Genomic DNA, 21,561 nt, shown 5'->3' with positions numbered 1-21,561 from the left:
AATGAGCGATTGTGGGCCTGTGCTTGTAGGCTTAAATAGAAAATGACTCAATGAATCCATGGATTAGGGAACCTGCCTATGACCACTGACTTAGAAGTCGGCCATTAAGAACAGAGAGATGTGAAATTTGAGTCTTGGGGGCCTAGATGATGGAAAGCAGCCATCAGAATAAAGAAGAAGAAGAAGAAGGAGTAGGAGGAGAAGGAGGAAAATGACTCCATGGATTATGGAACCGGGCGGCACGGTGGCGCAGTGGGTAGCGCTGCTGCCTCGCAGTTGGGAGATCTGGGGACCTGGGTTCGATTCCCGGGTCCTCCCTGCATGGAGTTTGCATGTTCTCCCCGTGTCTGCGTGGGTTTCCTCCAGGCGCTCTGGTTTCCTCCCACAGTCCGAAGACATGCAGGTTAGGTGGATTGGCGATTCTAAATTGGCCCTAGGGTGTGCTTGGTGTGTGTGTGGGTGTGTTTGTGTGTGTCCTGCGGTGGGTTGGCACCCTGCCCAGGATTGGTTCCTGCCTTGTGCCCTGTGTTGGCTGGGATTGGCTCCAGCAGACCCCCGTGACCCTGTGTTCGGATTCAGCGGGTTGGAAAATGGATGGATGGATGGATGGATGGATTATGGAACCTGCCTATGAACACTGGCTTAGAAGTCGGCCATTAAGAACTGAGAGATTAATAGTAACTAATAATAATTCTTCACATTTACACAGCTCTTTTCTCACTACTCATAGAGCCACTTCAGCCACCACCATTGTGCAGCATCCATTGGAAGGTCGCCAGTTGGAATCTTGTAAATGCCAATAGGGACTCTGTTCTGTTGGGCCCTTAACCTGCAATTGCTGAGCGCTTTGAGTAGTGAGATAAAGCGCTATATAAATGAAAATTACTATTATTATTATTATTATGAGGATGATGATGCAACGGCAGCCATTTTTGCACCAGGTACGCTCACCACACATGAGCTGTTTGGTGGTGTAATGATGAGAGACAGTTGGCCAATTAGAGACAGGGGATGACTAGGGGGCCAGAATGACTAGGCTGTGGTGGGCTATTTAGTCAGGACACCGGGATACACCCTACTGTTTACTAAGGACACCCAGGGATTTCTTATGAGCACAGAGAGTCAGGACCTCAGTTTTATGTCTCATCTGAAGGACAACACCAGTTTCTACAGCATGGTGTCCCCGTCACTGCACTGGGGCATTGGGATCCAACCTCAGACCACCAGGCAAACATCCCCTGCTGGCCTCTACAGCACCTCTTCCAGCAGCAACCCAAGCTGTTCAGAGATGGTTTCCCATCATTTCTTAGAGGTCCGAATGGCCATCCTCATGCCCTCACAAAGACTTGCTCACCATTTCCTGACAGAAAGCTCTCAATGAAGTCATTCCAGGTCCCCGTATCTGGCAGGCGAGCGTTCATTTTGTAGAAGAAGTAGAATGAAACGAGGACATCCTTGGCATTCCTGGCAACATAAATCACCTGGAAAAAAAAAAGGAAGCAGACATGGCCCTGAAACTCAAAATCAGGCTTCACACTCAATAAGGGCCAATCTCATCCATTTCAGAACCTTCTGGCCCAAACAGTTATAAAAAGTTTATTAAAAAAAGAATCGTGAAGAAAAAATACCAAAGGATGAACCAAACCTGGAGTAAAAAAACATGGAATCAATAGAAAAGACCAAGTTAGAAGGACTTCAAGGGGGTCCACAATGAGGTGAACAGCAGCAGCAGGACCCAAAGGCTTAGCGCAAGGCTGAGGCCTCTTGGTCCTAATAAAGACCACCAGTAGCCTACAACCACATGAACAGGTAAAGAAGGTCGATACCTGGGAGGGACCCCCTGATAAAGCAGGACACTCCTGGGGTGACGATGGACTCAGAGGAGCACATCAAGATCATGTTGTGTGTCAGCCAGCAGGGCTCCTCTCTGGCTCCATGGTGTCCAATGTCCTCTTTATTTGTGATTCCTTTGTTTGTGTTAATGTTGCTTTGGCTTTTCTTTTGTGTTATTCTTTGCTTTTTATATATCCACATTTACAGTATGTCTTTGTTTTGTGCCTTGTGCACTGAGGTGGTCTCCCAAGGGTCACCCTAGCCAGGGACTGCGTTTAGCCCCATAAAGGCGAGACAATCCCAATTCCTTGCAGTTCATCCAGAGTGCGCTCACAGTGTGGTGAGACCACTGGGGTTCTCACTTTTATGATTTTTCCGGAATTTGGAACCCTTGCTGTTTTTGGCTTTGTCTCCTGGATTCTCTGGTGGGATGTTGTTTGTTGTTGGATTGCCTTGCTGCTCAGGCAGCTTCATGGAGCTTCTTTGGGCCCCAGGTCATTTGTCTGAATAACAGATTTGTTATTTTATGAAGATTCAGAGCTTTCCCTTGTTACTAGCTGGATTTGATGCCCCCAAAGTTGTCATTTCTTGGAAGTTTTTGGGACATTGTGCCAGGGAGCTCTGAGGGATCAGAACAATGTAAAGAGAGCGGGATGACGTCCCCGAGCTTACCTTAATAAAATAACAGTGGGAGGTCGAGCTTTTAGTTACAGGACCCTCCTAAACTGTGGAGTGGTCTGCCTGCTACTATAAGAGATGCCTCTTCGGTCTCAGCTTTTAAATCCCAGCTGAAGACTCACCATTTCAGTTTAGTACACCCTGACTAGAGCTGCTGATTAACTGCACAGACTGCATCTCTGTTGTTAGTCATTAGAACTAAAACATAAGTAACATGATCATTAGAATTGGATACTAACCCTCACCTATTCTGTTTCTCTTCTCGGTACTCAAATGTGGCACTTGGTGACCACGGCCCACCTGCCTGCCTAAGGTAAAGTCATCCCTGATGGAGGATCACAGGAATCATGGGGTAGAGGGGTCCTTTAATTGGATTGGCTGGCCCAGCGCTGTTTCAGCCATGGAATGGCCAAATGGGGGAGGCGGTTTGATGGCTGAGGTCTCCAGGACTCTAAACAAATCCAAATCATATTATGGGATGTCATCTACTGTTGAATTCTGCTCCGTACTTGTAAATGTTTTATTTTCATACTGTATTGAGGATGACTTGTGTTCTGTTCTGTGTATTGTATTGTGTTGTATTGACCCCCTTCTTTTGACACCCACTGCACACCCAACAGGGGGTCTCTCTCTGAACTGCCTTTCCTGAGGTTTCTTCCATTTTTTCCCTACATTGTGTTTTTTAGGAGTTTTTCTTTGTCTTCTTAGAGAGTCGAGGCTGGGGGGCTGTCAAGAGGCAGGGCCTGTTAAAGCCCATTGTGGCACTTCTTGAGAGATTTTGGGCTACACAAAAATAAATGGTATTGTATTGTATTGTACCTTGCACCCTTTGTCCCAGAAGGACTGCGGCACCAGTTGGAACGGAAGATGAGTTTTCACAAGTCGAGGAGAAGGCATGGCCTCCAGAAGGTCCAGACCTGGAGAGACACCAAGACTTAAAGAGACATGGGAAGGCTTTGTGGGGTCCACTTGGCTTGGCACAGAGGGGCTTACCTGACGGAATCATGTTCAAGCCGTTAAACTCTAGAAATGGGGCGCGCTCGTGGCTGGGGATGGTTTTGATGTCTTTTGTGATGCCACCTTGCCGCATGCTGTCCACGATTTCAATCATCCAGGTGGTACCTTGGTGAAGAGTTAAAAAGACATGAAGTGATGCTCAGTACCTGCAGATAGCGCTTAGGTGACATGACAGGTCAATCTGTCATCTGCGTGTCACTGTCACTCACCTGCCTTGGGGTAGGTGGCTATTAAAACGTCATCTGCTTTGGCCTGGAACTTTTCTACCTTGTCAAAGATTGCACACATGGATGAGTGGAGTGGAACACCTTTAACATTAGAAAGTTTTTGACGCTGAACTCTTGTGGTTGGATTTGAGGGCCCTGAATTGCAGGCTTCATGACGAGGAGCACCAAGTGACTCAGACATCACGCTGTGGAGACACAAAATGGCAGCATAAAAGAGAGACCTGCGGAACAAGCTGCGCAGTAAAATGTCTGCTGATCAAACTCCAGTTCAGACATCGACAGCCATAGGACCTCCTCATCACTACAACTAAGTGTGAGATTCAGCTTCTGCACAAATGTATATAGCGCCTGTCTGGAGGAACACATCCATGCCCTGAATATGTGGTAGGTTAAGGGGCTCAGTGAGTCAGCCATGACATCTGGGGACTTCCTACTCTTTTGGAATGATGGCCAGGGATCTCATATGACCACCGAGAGTTAGGACCTCAGTTTACATCTCCTCTGAGGAACACTGTGCTGCACTGGGCATTGAGATCTGCGCACAGACCACAGGGTAAGCGCCCCCTGCTGGCATCGACATCATCTCTGCCAGCAGCGGCAATCCAAGCTTTCTCAGGTGGGCTTCCATCTAAGTGCTGACCAGGCACAAATGTGCTTAGCTTCAGGTGGGTGAGCTGACCTGAGGTGCAGCTGGTGTGGCTGCTTGCCTGTGATCCATTCATGATGATCTTCAGGCCCCTTCTAAAAACTAAAAGTCTCATTGCATTTGATCTCCTGTCCCTTTTCCCAGATATGTCACAATTTTCTGAATCAGCTTGTCACTCTGGTTTTGTCATTTGTGACATATTTGCGTAAGCTGAAGAGGAGAGCTGAGGTCCCTGCTGGTATTTACAGGAAAATCCTGAAAGACAAACACCTGCAGTGAAATTCGTTAGCCGACTCGGCCTTGTCGATGTCTCTGCACTCCACCGCCGATTACTTTAAGCGGTCAGACCTTATCGCCCCGCAGCCCTGTTAATCAATCACTCAATCGATTGGTTTGACCTCCTCAGGCACAAACAAGGGGGCTACAACTAAGTGTGAGATTCAGCTTCTACACAAAAGTATATAGTGCCAGTCCGGAGTGAGTGCCCACTTTATGTGAACACACGTGCGACAAGTTGAGGGGCTCAGTGAGTCAGACAGGACATCAGAGGACACCCTACTCTTTTGGAAAGATGTCCCAGACAAGACCACCATTTTACATCTCCCAACCTAGTACTGCCCAGGCACAAACACACTTAGCTTCAGGTGGTGTGGCTGCTGGCCTGTGGTACATCCATTATGATCCTAACCCTATAACTCTAACCGATCGTATTTGATCTCCTGTCACTGTTCCCTGGATATGTCACAATGTTTCAGACTCAGCCTGTCATTCTGGTTTTGTCTTTTGTGACATATTTGTGTCAACTGCTTTCTTATGAATGGCTGAAGAGGAGAGCTGAGGCCGCCATGCTGGTATTTACAGGAAAAATCTGAGAGACAAACTCCTGCCGTGAAACTTGTTAGCCGACATTGATGTCTGTGCACTCCACCGCTGATCCGCCGATTACTTTAAGCGGTCAGACCTTATCGCCCCGCAGCCCTGTTAATCAATCACTGAATCGATTGGTTTGACAGATCGATCGCCGTCACCAGGCGCCACAGTCGACAGGCGATACGCCTCATTACCTAAAGCGAGGGTCCCGCTGCCGACCCCTCTGACGTCCCGACTGCCGCGCTGTGTCTTCTGATCCCCTGAATGTGCCGCGCAATGACAACATAATAAGACGGATGGACTTTGGCTGCTTTGGACAAACAGGGAAGGTTAACCGATTTTATTTTTTGCTGCCCCTGTCATAACTGCTCTGACATAACAGATTTTAAGAGAAATTGACGTGCGGATCAAACCTGCACCCATGGATCCTCGTGACGTGTAAAACGGACTATACAATTAATAAATGAATACTGCATGAAGAGCACTCAATAATATCGATATGAAATAGATATGAAGATACAGTTCATTGACAGATAAACCTGTTTATGCTTCATTTCCTTTCTCGTGTGTTCTGCGCGATGGCCTCACGAATGGATGGCTCTTAATTTAAGAAGAATAAACGGAGGCTCTGATGAATTTCCCAGGCAGAAGAAGCAAACGTGTAAATCGAGCAACTCCACACACTTCTGAGGTTGTTTTGTGGAGCTGAATGAGGTTTAAAGGTACAATCATTAGCAATAAAGGCAGTGGGACTCCATAATTCACAAGCACTGGGGATTATTCAAAAAAAAATTCCGAATTCCAGTCCTACCTGCTTTGTGTCCCTAGATCTTCAGCTTTGACCTCGACGAGCGTCTTGTCCTGTCCTGTCCTGTCCTGTGAATTCGGCGGACTCACTGAGGCGGACGGGCTTCAAAACTCTGACAGGTGTATCGGAGTGACGGTGGAAGGACTTCAGCCAATCAAAAGCAGTCAAACGGGCAAATGGGCGGAGCGCAGCGGGCCCCAGAGAGCTGCTAACCGAGGCGAGTCCGGCAGTGAGACCCTCCTCTGCATTCCCATTTCTGGCGTGAATCCCTCGACTGGGTGCCTTGTCGCCTCGAATGCGCCTCGAGCTTCCTTGTCTACCGTGTGCTTAATATCGCTAACTAACCGCTAACACGCGTACGAGAGGCACTTCTTTGCTGTGCTGTTTTCTCCCACTGAAATTGCCGCCGCCGGTGACCGCCAATGGCAGCGGGTCCTGATGACTTGTGAGAGGAGCCCGGTGCTGCCCATTCTGGAGAGGAGCTCCGATCTACACGCGTTGGCATCCGCTTATTGTATTGGACAAAATTCAGGAACGAGCCTGAAACGGGACACCAGTGTGTCTAAAAGTCCAAGCAAGTCAAGTAGAGCCGCCTCTGAGCACGCGGACCTAGACACACACACACACACACACACACACACACACACACACACACACACACAGAATGTCAATCGGAATCGTCATAACTAAAATAAGTAAATAAATAAATGAGGATAAAAGGGCGCGCATAGATAGATAGATAGATAGATAGATAGATAGATAGATAGATAGATAGATAGATAGATAGATAGATAGATAGATAACACTTTGTTTATATTAAAACAAACAAATGTATAATATAGATGAACTGTTGGAGCCTGTTAGTGATAAATTGATGCATAAAATTATTGAATCTATGAAAAGGTATACGTCTGTCAAACTGTACTTACTGCACTTCATGTTCATATCTTAGCAGAGGGTGTCAGCCCCGTCCGGAAACTCCTAATAAACCCCGTGGACCCCCTGAATGCTCGAAAATCAAAATTCCTGCATTGTGTACACGAAAGACATTTAAGAAAACAACAACAAAATGTTACACCGTTATAAATGACACAGTGCTGACTACTGGATTCGCAATTTCGTCTATCTGTATACTTGTATGTGGTGGAGATGACAATAAAGTTCACTTTGACTACTGGATCTGAGAGAAAATGCAGCGGAGTAGAGAAAGCGATTTACAGGCAGGACTGGAAGGAGGCGTATCTGAGAGACTGGGAGGAGCTATATGTCTGAGTGGCAGCAGGCTGGGAGGAGCTAGACGTTTGAGTGGAAGAGCCCACCGGCAAAGAAACAGATCGCATGTAAATCAAAGAAAAATCAAAGCAAATTTTATTTGTCACATACAATTATACGCCCTGTGCAAACATGCAGTGAAATGCTAAGTTGCTAAACTTGAGGACTGTGCATTTAAATACTTTTCCTCCTTTAGCAGTCATTCAAATTTCGCTGGTCATGACACTCGATTACTGTAAGTTGTGGTTTTCTTTATTATTTATTCATATTTTTTGCATGAGATACACCACCTTTGTGTGTGCTTTTGAGCTTGTCTTCTTTATTTAATAGCTTAAAATCTGATCTTCCATTAGGTATTGTTAATTAGCGGCTTGGTTTCAGGTCTGTCGATTTATTTTGGACCCTTTTTCCGTGCTGTTTGTTTGTTGCCTTTTGCTCGTCATTTAGTGTTGGACCCGGGACTGTGGAGGTCGCGCACGGCAGCATTGACTGAAGTCCTTATTGTTTTTTTTTGTTTATTTTAGTCGTGAGAAAAAGTGAAGTACATCGCATGGATAGTTTTGACGTTTTCCACATATTTGAACAGGCAAAAGTTAGATCTTCATACAAACAGTGTCGACATAAATAAAATAATAATAGAAACATAATAGTATATTATATAATAATTAACAGCAAATAATAATAATAATAATAATAATAATAATAATAATAATAATAATAACACAAGCAGTATTTCTCTTTTCAATCATTTATTCAACATAAGTATCTTGAGATGTAATGTAAATCCACTAGGAAGCGGATTGGATGACATTTTCCACATTTAGATCAAAGCAACACCAATTTATGTCTCCATGTATACAAATCCAAGATCCTAAACTTAAACGATCCACGAGATGTCCAGCAGAGGGCTCCAAAGCGCCGTAAGACAGATGTACCCGCTCCCTCAGTTTCGTCCCAAGCTCAGAGCTCCGTTCTGAAACGCAGTGATGTTTTGGCCATTCGCCGCCTGTACTCCTCCTTGAACCTTTCATTCTGAGCCACAGTGAAGTGGTTCTTCCAGTCTCCCACTTGGCCTAAATGAACAATTAAGGAACAGTAACAACGGTTACTGTCGAACAGGCTACCTCGCCCAGGTGCTCCGAGCGTTTGATGACTACCACCTAAACATTTTAGGCCTCGCTGAGATACGATGGGCGGGGTCAGGATGCATAATTAGTGATGGAAAAATGCTTCTCTAATCTGGCCATAGCACCGAACATGCGCATGGCGTTGGACTCGTACTTTCATCACAGGCGACAGCAGCGCTCACGGAGTGGAAACCAGTATCCGACCGAATTATCACCGCTCGCTTCCGATCCCGACAGGTGAAAGTCACAGTCATCCAGGTATACGCCCCAACAGAGGAATCCGATGAAGCAGCAAAGGAAGCATTCTACGACCAGCTCCACACCACGATTTGCTCCTTGTCATGGGGGACCTCAATGCTCAGTTAAATGGTGACCGCTCGAGCTTCGAGGCAACAATGGGTCCGCATGGATCAGGCGCTCGAACAAACGACAACGGCGAGCGACTGTGCTCACTCTGTGCCATGAACAATCTATGCATCAGAAATACTTTTTTCCAGCGCAAAATGATCCATAAGATGACGTGGCGGTCTCCAGAAGGACTATACAAAGATGAAATCGATTACATCTGCATCAGCAAAAGATGGCGCTCGTCCTTGCTAGATGTGAAAAGCTGGAGAGGAACGGATGTCGGCTCTGACCATAATGTACTAGTCACCAAATGCCGGCTAAAACTTATGCGATCAACGCCTAAACCTCAGCGACCAAGACCCTTCAATGTTACAAAGCTCAAAGAGACACCCGTAGCCCAATAGTTCCAACTTGAGCTCCGACATCGCTTTCAAATACTCGCAGAAACAGGCGGTGAAGAACTGATTGAGGATGACTGGACACAATTCCACCAGACTGTCATCGAAACTGCCATAACTACAATCGGTCGAAGACGAGGCACATACCGAGAACGCTGGATAAAAGATAACACCTGGGACCTAATCGATGCACAGCGCCGCTTGAAACAAGATCGTGATCAGGAGCCCCCAGGACCTGGTCTCACCACAGCAGAGGAGTGCTACCGAGCTGCCAATCGAATGGTCAAATGAAGCTGCCACCAAGATAAGCGAGATTGGATCGAAAAGAAAGGACATGAAGCGCAAGAAGCTGTGGACAGGAACGACACTAAAACACTAGACAGGATCGTCCGAGAGCTAAGTGGTGCGCCCAGCGGGAGAGGTGTACCAATCAAAGCAAAGGACGGTCACCTGTTGCTAACCACCAACGCACAAGAAAAACGATGGGTCGAGCACTTCGCTGAGCTCCTGAACCAACCAGAACCCACATCAACATTCGCGGACGATCTCTTAACACCGACAAACGACCTTCCAGTCGAAGTTGGAACGATCACGTCAGCCGAAACCAAATCGGCGATTGCAGCCCTTAAGACTGGTCGCACACCCAGCATGGACAAAATCACTCCCGAAATGTGAAAACACGCAGGACAACCACTTATAGACCATTTTACATCTCTCCTAAACAAGTGCTGGGAAACAGCGACCGTCCCAGAAGACTTTATTGACTTTACTAAGGCCTTCGACAGTATTCACCGAGAGACACTATGGAAAATTGCTGGAGTCTATGGCATCCCAGTGGAGTTCGTCAACATCTTACGAAATATATACCATGAGTCGAGCTGCTACGTACGCATGGACTACAGCATCTCCGAGGCCTTCCGGATCGACACGGGCGTGCGCCAACGCTTCATCATTTCGCCATTTCTATTCCTGCTGGCACTTGACTTCATCAAGCGCCACGCCCTTGGACATGCCGACCATGGCCTTCAGGGCCATGATGGGAGACGAATAGCAGATCTGAACTTTGCGGACGATATCACTCTAATTGGCCCCACCCAACAATCCCTCTTACTGAACTACTACAATGTGCAGCGGAAAAAATCAGGCTCTGAATTAGCAAGGCCAAGAGCAGGGTCATGCGCATCGGCTATGTCCGCGCAAACATCCCGGTTTCCATTGACCAACAACAACATGAGGAAGTCGACCGCTTCACCTACCTCAGCAGCACCATGGCACCTGACAGGGGGACAGACATCGACGTAGCCTGCCACATTGGGAAAGTGTTATCAGTAATGCGACAACTGGGACCAATGTGGTGATCCAACGCCATTACACTGCCAACAAAAATACAGCTGCTAAACACGACCATCATCCCTGTGGCGATATTGGCGAGCAAATCTTGGAAGTCATCTGCAGCGATCATGAGACACCTGAACGTCTTTCAGCAACGCTGCCTACGGCGAATACTGAAGGTCCCCTACTGGGACCACGTCAGAAATGGCGAAATCCATCAACGAACAGCTACCCAACCTCTAGCGAGCACTGTAGCAGAATGCCGCTTTCGATTTGCTGGCCACATCCTCCGGCAACCGATACATCGCCTTCCAAAGATCGCTATGAGCTGGACGCCCGCCCGTGGCACACGAAAGCATGGCCGCCCAAAACAGACATGGCGGCGTTCTTTCAACGAAGACCTATGCACTATAGACATATCACGGGACGAAGCTGAAGCTGCTGCCACTGACCGAATTCGTTGCCGATCTCTTGGCGCCCAATGAACCACCCGGCATGGGAGGAACTAAGTCTAAGTAAGTAAACAACAGTTGGGCAGTGAGACCACCAGAGAATGAGACTGGAGACAGCAGACTTGAGCTGCACTGACCTTTCCTCATGAAGGGCGAGATGCTCAGGTCCAGGACACTGGTGGGCACTGTGCTGGCATTAGTCATGGGGTTGTCCTTCATCATGTCGAAGGAGGTGTGCTTCACGATTTCCTGAATTGTGCCTTTATCCAGTGTGTGACCCAGAAAATGCACCAACCTCTCCACTTCCCTTGTTGGGTCCTGAAACAATGGCAGATAATGGAGCATCAGCAGGGAAGCTCACCTGATACCCTGGTGCATTGAGACCACTTTCCAACTGAGAGATGAAGGCTCACCTGCAAGATGTCCTCATAAAAGACATAGAGGATCTGGTGCTTTTCCCTGACGTCCCACCAGCCTGTCACGTGATCGAACCAGGAGCCACATGCCACTTATAAGAAGAAGAAAAGAGAAGATAGTGGAGGTGACAGCACGAGCATCAGAGAAGTTCAGAGAAGAATTACATCAACAGTCATGACCTCCAGTCTCACCAGGCTGTATCAGGACTCAGCTGGCATGAAATACAACATTCTGAAGGTGCTCAGCAGCCCATGGAGACTACATGAAAGCACCTTTAAGAAGAAGAAGAGGAGGATTACAAAGAAGAAGAAGAATTTTATAGTCAGGCAGATGTATTGACCCATGGCAAAATGAGCCATTGTGGACCTCTGCTTGATGACTCAAAAGGAAAATAACTCCATGACTGAATGACTCAATGAATCCATGGATCAGAGAACCTGCCTATCAGCACTGGCTTAGAAGTCAGCCATTAAGAACAGAGTGACGTGAAGTTTGAGTCTTGGGGGCCTAAATGATGGGAAGTAGCCATCGGAATAAAGAAGAAGAAAAAAAAGGAGGAGGAGGAGGAAAATGACTCCATGGATTATGGAACCTGCCTATGACCACTGGCTTAGAAGTCGGCCATTAAGAACAGAAAGATTAATAGTAACTAATAATAATTCCTTACATTCATATAGCACTTCTCTCCAAGCTTTACATAGTGAGTGGGGGGCCACTTCAACCACCACCAATGTGCAGCATCCACCTGGATGATGTAACAGCAGCCATTTTCATGCCAGTATGCTCACCACACATTAACTATTAGGTAGTGAAGTGGTGATAGAAATAATTAGGAAGTTAGGGGGCCAGAATGACCAGACCAAGGTGGACAGTTTAGCCAGGACATCGGGACACACCGTACACTTTGCTAAGGATACCCAGGAATCCTTTATGAGCACAGAGAATCAGGACCTCGGTTTTACATCTCATCTGAAGGACGGTGCCATTTTTACAGCCCAGTGTCCCCGTCACTGTCCTGAGGTGTTGCAAACCACACACAAACCACAGATGAAGCTGCCCCTGCTGGCCTTCCCAGCACTCTTCCTACAGAAACCACAGGTCTTCCATCATTTCTTGGAGGTCTGAGTAGCCGTCCTCATGCACTCACAAAGACTTGCTCACCATTTCCTGACAGATAACTCTCAAAGAAGTCATCCCAGGCGCCCGTATTTGGCAGACCAGTGAACGTCTTCTGGAAGAAGTAGAATGATACGAGGACATCCTTGGCATTCCGGGCAACATAAATCACCTGGAACAAAAAATCCAATCAATGAAGCGATGTGTCATCTTATGAGCAGCGCCACGTGGACCTCATTGTTGAGATCTACAGGCCCAAAGAGCTCAACAGAAGGCTTCAAAATCCAAAACAGATCCTAAAATTCCATGTAAGTCATGAAATATGAAGCAGACCTGGTCCTGACACTCAAAATCAGGCATCACACTCAATAAAGGCCAATCTCATACATTTCAAAAAGGGAGAGGAAAACTGTAAAACCCTCTGACCCAAGTAAGGAGAAACAACAATCTTTAAAAGTTTATTAACAAAAAGAATTGTGAAGTCAAGAGGAGACCTGGCAGGACACTCCTGGGGTGATGGTGGGCTCAGAGGAGCACATCAAGATCATGTTGTGTGTCAGCCAGCAGGGCTCCTCTCTGGCTCCATGGGGCTCAATGTCCTCTTTATTTGTGATTCCTTTGTTTGTGTTAATGTTGCTTTGGCTTTTCTTTTGTGTTTTTCTTTGCTTTTTACGCATCCACATTTATATCTTTGTTTTATGCCTTGTGCATTGAGGTGGTCCCCCAAGGGCCACCCTAGCCAGGGACTGCCTTCAGCCCCATAAAGGCGAGACCACCCCAGTACCTTGCAGTTCATTCTGTGTGGGCTCGTGGTGTGGTGAGACCACCGGGATTCCCACTTGGTCTTTTATGATTCTTCTGGAATTTGGAACCCTTGCTGTTTTTGGCTTTGTCTCCTGGATTCTCTGGTGGGATTTTGTTTGTTGTTGGATTGCCTTGCTGCTCAGGCAGCTTCATGGAGCTTCTTTGGGCCCCAGGTCATTTTTCTGAATAACAGATCTTTAATTTTATGAAGTCCCCACCAAACCCTGAGTCGTCACTTTTTGGAAGTTATTGGGACTTTGTGCCTGGGAACTCTCCAGTATCAGAACAGTGTAAAGGAGCGGGATGATGATGATGTCCCCGAGCTTACCTTGCACCCTTTATCCCAGAAGGACTGCGGGACCAGTTGGAAAGGAAGATGAGTTTTCACAAGTCGAGGAGAAGGCATGGCTTCCAGAAGGTCCAGACCTGGAGAGACAGCAAGACTAACAGAGACATGGGAAGGCTTTGTGGGGTCCACTTGGGTTGGCTCAGAGGGGCTTACCTGATGGAATCATGTCCTGGCTGTTCATCTCTAGATATGGGGCGCGCTCGTGGCTGGGCATGGTTTTGATTTCTTTTGTGATACCACCTTGGCGAATGCTGTCCACGATTTCAATCATCCAGGTGGTACCTTGGTGAAGAGTTAAAAAGACATGAAGTGATGTTCAGTACGTGCAGATGGCACTTGGGTGACATGACAGTTCACTTTCCTTGCTTCTCCCCAAGCCATCTGTCATCTGCGTGTCACCATCACTCACCTGCCTTGGGGTAGGTGGCTATTAAAACATCATCTGCTTTGGCCTGGAACTTTTCTACCTTGTCAAAGATTTCACATGTGGATGAGAGGAATGGAACACCTTTTATCTCACAAAGTGTCTCACACTCAGTTTTTCTGGTTGGATGTGGGGGCCCTGAATTGCAGGCTTCATGACGAGGAGCACCAAGTGACTGAGACATTGTGCTGTGGAGACAAAAAATGGCAGCATAAAATATGTAGACCTGAGACCCACTTGTAGACCTGTGGGACAAAGTGTCCAGACAAATCCAGTTGACACATTGACAGCCATAGGACCTCCTCAGGCACAAACAAGGAGACTACAACTAAGTGTGAGATTCAGCTTCTACACAAAAGTATATAGCGCCAGTCCGGAGTGAGCACCCCCTTTATGTGAACACACTCATCATGCATGTGTGGGGCAACTTGAGGGGCTAAGTGAGTCAGACAGGACAACAGAGGACACCCTATTCTTTTGGGAAAGACACCCCAGGATCTCATAAGACCACCATTTTACATCTCCTCTGAAGAACACTGCGCTGCATTGGGCATTGGGATCTACACACAGACCACAGGATAAGCGCCCCCTGCTGGACCCACCAACACCTCTCCAGCATCACCCTAAGCTTTATCCTAGTTGGTCTCCCATCCAGGTGCTGCCCAGGCACAAACATGCTTAGCTTCAGGTGGATGAGCTGTTCTGAAGTTCAGGTGGTGTGGCTGCTGGCCTGTGGTACATCCATGACGATCCTAACCCTAACCCTAACCGATCGCATTTGATCTCCTGTCTCTTTTCCGTGGATATGTGGAACTTATTTTGGACTCAGCCTGCCATTCTGGTTTCGTCTTTGGCTGCATTTGTGTCAGCTGCTTTCGTATGAATGGCTGAAGAGGAGAGTGGAGGTCTCCATGCTGGAATTTACAGGAAAAGCCTGAGAGACAAACACCTGCCGTGAAACTCATTAGCCGACATCGATGTCTCTGCACTCCACTACTGATTCGCCGATTACTTTAAGCGGTCACACCTTAACGCCCCGCAGCCCTGCTTAATCAATCACTGAATCGATTGGTTTGACAGATCGATCGCCGTCACCAGGCGCCTCACTCGACAGGCGATACTCCCCATTACCTAAAGTGAGGGTCCTGCTGTTGACCCCTCTGATGTCCCGACTGCCGTGCCGATCTGACGAGTGTCTTCTGCTCCTCTGACTATGACCTGCAATTTCAAAATAATAAGACTATTGGACTTTGGTCACACCGGGCAAACAAAGTTCCTGGTTAGCAATTTTTTTTTTACTGTCCATGTCATAACTGGTCTGAGATAACAGATTTTAAAAGCAATTGACGCGTGGGTCTAAACTCCAACCTTGGGTCCTCACGTGCCTTCAAATCCATGTTAACGTTTTGACAGAAACTGATTAAAAAGATCACACCTGATTTTATATAGCAACTCTCCACATGGAATACCACCTCATATTATACAGGTGGCAATAAGACCACCAATACAGACCTTAAAGTACAACACAACTCTTAGGGGATTTTTGAGATGATTTACAAGCAAGTGTGCAGATACACTACAAGACAGACAGACAGAGAGACAAACGGATAGATAGACAGACAGACAGAGAGATAGATAGATAGATAGATAGATAGATAGATAGATAGATAGATAGATAGATAGATAGATAGATAGATAGATAATACTTTGTTTATATTAAAACAAATAAATGTATAATATAGATGAACTGTTGGAGCCTATTAGTGATAAATTGATGCATACAATTATTGAATTTATGAAAAGGTATACGTCTGTCACACTGTACTTACTGCACTTCATGTTCATATCTTAACAGAGGGAGTCAGTACCGCCCGGAAACTCCTAATAAACCACGTGGACCCCCTGAATGCTCGAAAATCAAAATTCCTGCTGTCTGTACACAGAAGACATTTAAGAAAACAACAACAAAATGTTAGAGCGTTATAAATGACTTAGTGCTGACTACTGGATCTGAGAGAAAATGCAGCGGAGTGGAGGAAGCGATTTACAGGCAGGACTGGAAGGAGGCGTATCTGAGAGAATGGGAGGAGCCATACGTTTGAGTGGCAGCAGGCTGGGAGGAGCTAGACGTTTGAGTGGAAGAGCCCACCGGCAAAGAAACAGATCGCATGTAAATCAAAGAAAAATCAAAGCAAATTTTATTTGTCACATACAATGTGTACGCCCTGTGCAAACATGCAGTGAAATGCTAAGTTGCTAAACTTGAGGACTGTGCATTTAAATACTTTCCTCCTTTAGCAGTCATTCAAATGTCGCTGGTCATGAAACTCGATTGCTGTAAGTTGTGGTTTTCTTTATTATTTATTCATATTTTTTGCATGAGATACACCACCTTTGTGTGTGCTTTTGAGCTTGTCTTCTTTATTTAATAGCTTAAAATCTGATCTTCCATTAGGTATTGTTAATTAGTGGCTTGGTTTCAGGTCTGTCGATTGATTTTGGACCCTTTTTCCGTGCTGTTTGTTTGTTGCCTTTTGCCCGCAGCGCTGGAGCTCGTCATTTAGTGTTGGACCGGGGACTGTGGAGGTCGTACAAAGAAGCATTGACTGAAGAAGTCCTTATCGTTTAATTTTTCTTAATTTCTGATCTACAATCGTAAGAAATAGCAAATACACCGCATGAAAATTCTTGACGTTTTCCACATATCTGAAGAGGCAAAAGTTAGATCTTCATACAAACAGTGTCGACATAAATAAAATAAATATAGAAACATATTAACATATTTCATAATAAATAACAAATAATAATAATAAAACAAGCAGTATTTCCCTTTTCAATCATTTATTCAATATAAGTATCTTGAGATGTAATGTAAATCCACTAGGAAGCGGACTGGATGACATTTTCCACATTTAGATAAAAGCAACACCAATTTATGTCTCCATGTATACAAATCCAAGATCCTAAATTTAAACAATGCACGAGATGTCCAGCAGAGGGCTCCAAAGCGCTGTAAGACCGATGTATCCGCTCCGTCAGTTTCGTCCCAAGCTCAGAGCTCCGTTCTGAAACGCAGTGATGTTTTGGCCATTCGCCGCCTGTACTCCTCCTCGAACCTTTCATTCTGAGCCACAGTGAAGTGGTTCTTCCAGTCTCCCACTTGGCCTAAATGAACAATTAAATAACAGTAACAACGGTCGGGCAGTGAGACCCCCAGAGAATGAGACTGGAGACAGCAGACTTGAGCTGCACTGACCTTTCCTCATGAAGGGCGAGATGCTCAGGTCCAGGACACTGGTGGACATTGTGCTGGCGTTAGTCATGGGGTTGTCCTTCATCATGTTGAAGGAGGTGTGCTTCACAATTTCCTGAATCGTCCCTTTGTCTAGTGTGTGACCCAGAAAACATGCCACCCTCTCCACTTCCCTTGTTGGGTCCTGAAACAATGGCAGATAATGGAACATCAGCAGCAAAGCCCACCTGATACCCTGGTGCATAGAGACCACTTTCCAACTGAGAGATGAAGGCTCACCTGCAAGATGTCCTCATAAAAGACATAGAGGATCTGGTGCTTTTCCCTGACGTCCCACCAGCCTGTCACGTGATCAAACCAGGAGCCACATTCCACTTATAAGAAGAAGGAAAGAGAAGATAGTGGAGGTGATGGCACGAGCATCAGAGAAGTTCAGAGAAGAATTAAATCAATAGGCATGACCTCCAGTCTCACTAGGCTGTATCAGGACTCAGCTGGCATGAAATACGACCGTCTGAAGGTCCTCAGCAGTCCATGGAGACTACATGAAAGCACCACCAAGAAGAAGAAGAGGAAGATAACAAAGAAGAAGAAGTTTATAGTTAGGCAGATGAGCCATTGTGGGCCTGTGCTTGTAGGCTCCAATGACTCAATGACTCAATGGATCAGAGAACCTGCCTATGATCACCGACTTAGAAGTCAGCCATTAAGAACAAAGTGACGTGAATTTTGAGTCTTGGGGGCCTAGATGATGAGAAGTTGCCATCGGAATAAAGAAGAAGAAGAAGAAGGAGGAGGAGGAGGAAAATGACTCCATGGATTATGGAACCTGCCTATGACCACTGGCTTAGAAGTTGGCCATTAAGAACATAGAGATTAATAGTAACTAATAATAATTCCTTACATTCATATAGCACTTCTCTCCGAGCTTTACATAGTGAGTGGGGGGCCACTTCAACCACCACCAATGTGCAGCATCCACCTGGATGATGTAACAGCAGCCATTTTCATACCAGTATGTTCACCACACATTAACTATTAGGTAGTGAAGTGGTGAGAGAAATAATTAGGAAGTTAGGGGGCCAGAATGACCAGACCAAGGTGGACAGTTTAGCCAGGACATCGGGACACACCGTACAGTTTGCTAAGGATACCCAGGGATCCTTTATGAGCACAGAGAGTCAGGACCTCGGTTTTACATCTCATCTGAAGGACGGTGCCATTTTTACAGCCCAGTGCCCCCGTCACTGTCCTGAGGTGTTGCAAACCACACACAAACCACAGATGAAGCTCCCCCTGCTGGCCTTCCCAGCACTCTTCCTACAGAAACCACAGGTCTTCCATCATTTCTTGGAGGTCCGAATAGCCATCCTCATGCACTCACAAAGACTTGCTCACCATTTCCTGAGAGAAAGCTCTCAAAGAAGTCATCCCAGGTGCCCGTATTTGGCAGACCGATGAACGTCTTCTGGAAGAAGTAGTATGAAACAAGGACATCCTTGGCATTCCGGGCAACGTAAATCACCTGGAACAAAAAATCCAATCAATGAAGCGATGTGTCATCTTATGAGCAGCGCCATGTGGACCTCATCGTTGAGATCTACAGGCCCAAAGAGCTCAACAGAAGGCTTCAAACTCCAAAACAGATCCTAAAATTCCATGTAGGTCATGAAATATGAAGCAGACCTGGTATGACACTCAAAATCAGGCTTCACACTCAATAAAGGCCAATCTCATACATTTCAAAAAGGGAGAGGAAAACTGTAAAACCCACTGACCCAAGTAAGGAGAAACAACAATCTTTAAAAGTTTATTAACAAAAAGAATGGTGAAGTCAAAAAACCAAAGGATTAAACAAAGAGGCAATAAAAAAAAAATGGAATCAAAACAGAAGACAAAGTTAGGAGAAGTTAGGAGGTCTATAAGTGGGGTCCACAATGAGGCGAACAGCAGCAGCAGGACCCAAAGGCTTAGCACAAGGCTGAGGCCTCTCGGTCCTAATAAAGACCACCAGCAGCCCACAACCACACAAACGGGTAAAGAAGGTCGAGACCTGGGAGGGACCCCCTGATAAAGCGGGACACTCCTGGGGTGACAGTGGACTTGGAGGAGCACATCAAGATCATGTTGTGTGTCAGCCAGCAGGGCTCCTCTCTGGCTCCATGGGGCTCAATGTCCTCTTTATTTGTGATTCCTTTGTTTGTGTTAATGTTGCTTTGGCTTTACGGATCCACATTTTTGTCTTTGTTGTGTGCCTTGTGCGTTGAGGTGGTCCCCCAAGGGCCACCCTAGCCAGGGACTGCCTTCTACCCTATGAAGGTGAAGACAACCCCAGTTCCTTGCAGTCCATTCTGAGTGGGCTCGTGGTGTGCTGAGACCACCAGGGTTCCCACTTGGTCTTTTATGATTCGTCTGGAACTTGGAACCCTTGCTGTTTTTGGCTTTGCCTCCTGGATTCTCTGGTGGGATTTTGTTTGTTGTTGGATTGCCTTGCTGCTCAGGCAGCTCCATTGCCTTTTGTGCCCCTGGTCATTTTTTTGAATAACAGATCTGCCCTCGTCACAAGCTGGCTTTGATGCCCCCAAACCCCCAGTTGTCATTTTTTTGAAGTTATTGGGACTTTGTGCCTGGGAACTTTCAAGTATCAGAACATCATAAAGGAGCGGGATGATGACAACGTTCCCTGAGCTTACCTTGCACCCTTTGTCCCAGAAGGACTGCGGCACCAGTTGGAATGGGAGATGAGTTTTAACAAGTCGAGGAGATGGCATGGCTTCCAGAAGGTCCAGACCTGGAGAGACACCAAGACCAACAAAGAAAAGGGAAGGCTTTGTGGGGTCCACTGTTGTCCACTTGGCTTGGCTCAGAGGGGCTTACCTGACGGAATCATGTCCTGGCTGTTCATCTCTAGATATGGGGCGCGCTCGTGGCTGGGGATGGTTTTGATTTCTTTTGTGATGCCACCTTGGCGAATGCTGTCCACGATTTCAATCATCCAGGTGGTACCTTGGCGAAAAGTTAAAAAGACATGAAGAGAAGCTCAGTACCTGCAGATGGCGCTTGGGTGACATGACAGTTCAATCTGTCATCTGCGTGTCACTGTCACTCACCTGCCTTGGGGTAGGTGGCTATTAAAACGTCATCTGCTTTGGCCTGGAACTTTTCTACCTTGTCAAAGATTTCACACATGGAGGAGAGGAATGGAACACCTTTTATCTCACAAAGTCTCTCACACTCAGTTTTTCTGGTTGGATGTGGGGGCCCTGAATTGCAGGCTTCATGACGAGGAGCACCAGGGGACTGAGACATCGTGCTGTGGAGACACAAAATGGCAGCATAAATGTGCAGACCTGAGACCCACTCATAGAACTGTGGGACAAACTGTCCACACAAATCCAGCTGACACATCGACAACCATAGGACCTCCTCAGGCACAAACAAGGAGACTACAACTAAGTGTGAGATTCAGCTTCTACACAAAAGTATATAGCGCCAGTCCGGAGTGAGCACCCACTTTATGTGAACACACCCATCATGCACGTGTGCGGCAAGTTGAGGGGCTCAGTGTGTCAGACAGGACACCTTACTCTTTTGGAAAGATGTCCCAGACAAGACCACCATTTTACATCTCCCAACCAAGTACTGCCCAGGCACAAACACACTTAGCTTCAGGTGGTGTGGCTGCTGGCCTGTGGTACATCCATGATGATCCTAACCCTATAACCCTAACCGATCGTATTTGATCTCCTGTCACTTTTCCCTGGATATGTCATAATGTTTCAGACTCAGCCTGTCATTCTGGTTTTGTCTTTTGTGACATATTTGTGTCAACTGCTTTCTTATGAATGGCTGAAGAGGAGAGCTGAGGCCACCATGCTGGTATTTACAGGAAAAATCTGAGAGACAAACACCTGCCGTGAAACTTGTTAGCCGACATCGATGTCTGTGCACTCCACCTCTGATCCGCTGATTACTTTAGGCTATCACACCATTCTGCCCCGCAGCCCTGCTTAATCAATCACTGAATCGATAGGCTTGACAGAGTGATCGCCGTCACCAGGCGCCACAGTCGACATACCATACTCCCCATTACCTAAAGTGAGGGTCCCGCTGCTGATCCCACTGATGTCCCGATTGCTGTGCTGTGTCTTCTGATCCCCTGAATGTGCCGTGCAATGACAAAATAATAA

General features: G+C 46.6%; 3 protein-coding genes across 5 annotated transcripts in view; all 3 read right to left on the bottom strand.

Moving 5' to 3' along the window:
• LOC114661630 (sulfotransferase 1C2-like) overlaps window positions 1–7,033 on the bottom strand; it is a 24,054-nt gene extending 17,021 nt beyond the window's left edge. The window contains exon 1 of the mRNA XM_051934759.1: window positions 7,005–7,033. Within this exon, the coding sequence (XP_051790719.1) occupies window positions 7,005–7,024 (20 nt within the window). The 5' untranslated portion in view covers window positions 7,025–7,033. The remainder of the gene's footprint in view (window positions 1–7,004) is intronic.
• The window catches only part of LOC114661629 (sulfotransferase 1C2-like), a 23,413-nt gene extending 1,873 nt beyond the window's left edge, over window positions 1–21,540 (bottom strand). Inside the window, exons 1-5 of one of the 3 annotated variants that reach the window (XM_051934756.1) lie at window positions 21,465–21,540; window positions 3,738–3,940; window positions 3,505–3,633; window positions 3,331–3,428; window positions 1,355–1,481 (exon numbers count right to left, since the gene is read on the bottom strand). In XM_051934756.1, the coding sequence (XP_051790716.1) occupies window positions 1,355–1,481; window positions 3,331–3,428; window positions 3,505–3,633; window positions 3,738–3,936 (553 nt within the window). In that variant the 5' untranslated portion in view covers window positions 3,937–3,940; window positions 21,465–21,540. Of the gene's footprint in view, window positions 1–1,354; window positions 1,482–3,330; window positions 3,429–3,504; window positions 3,634–3,737; window positions 3,941–5,465; window positions 5,572–6,082; window positions 6,165–21,464 lie in introns of those variants that run through there. The other 2 variants (XM_051934757.1, XM_028814769.2) reach the window with 2 other exon arrangements.
• LOC114661635 (uncharacterized) lies at window positions 8,084–21,561 on the bottom strand. Its single transcript, XM_051934830.1, has 15 exons — window positions 21,465–21,561; window positions 20,482–20,684; window positions 20,249–20,377; window positions 20,065–20,162; window positions 18,770–18,896; window positions 17,651–17,745; window positions 17,375–17,555; window positions 17,172–17,283; window positions 14,104–14,306; window positions 13,848–13,976; window positions 13,674–13,771; window positions 12,587–12,713; window positions 11,422–11,516; window positions 11,146–11,326; window positions 8,084–8,424 (listed from the first exon to the last, which is right to left on the bottom strand). Exons 2-15 carry the CDS (start codon window positions 20,678–20,680, stop codon window positions 8,312–8,314), a joined length of 1,887 nt encoding a protein of 628 aa, XP_051790790.1. The 5' UTR covers window positions 20,681–20,684; window positions 21,465–21,561; the 3' UTR covers window positions 8,084–8,311.

Source organism: Erpetoichthys calabaricus, chromosome 12, assembly GCF_900747795.2.
Source record: "Erpetoichthys calabaricus chromosome 12, fErpCal1.3, whole genome shotgun sequence".
Classification (NCBI taxonomy): domain Eukaryota; kingdom Metazoa; phylum Chordata; class Cladistia; order Polypteriformes; family Polypteridae; genus Erpetoichthys; species Erpetoichthys calabaricus.
Note: the sequence above shows the minus strand (reverse complement) of the source record. Positions and strands in the feature narration are given on the sequence as shown.

Excerpts from the sequence above, each read along its gene's own strand:
- LOC114661635 (XM_051934830.1), bottom strand. The coding sequence starts at position 20,680 with ATGTCTCAGTCCCCTGGTGCTCCTCGTCATGAAGCCTGCAATTCAGGG. Across the intron at positions 14,307-17,171 it reads CGTTTCAGAACGGAGCTCTG|CACAATGTCTCAGTCACTTG; the intron begins AGCTTGGGACGA and ends TTGTCTCCACAG. Across the intron at positions 8,425-11,145 it reads CTCGCCCTTCATGAGGAAAG|GCCAAGTGGGAGACTGGAAG; the intron begins GTCAGTGCAGCT and ends TTGTTCATTTAG.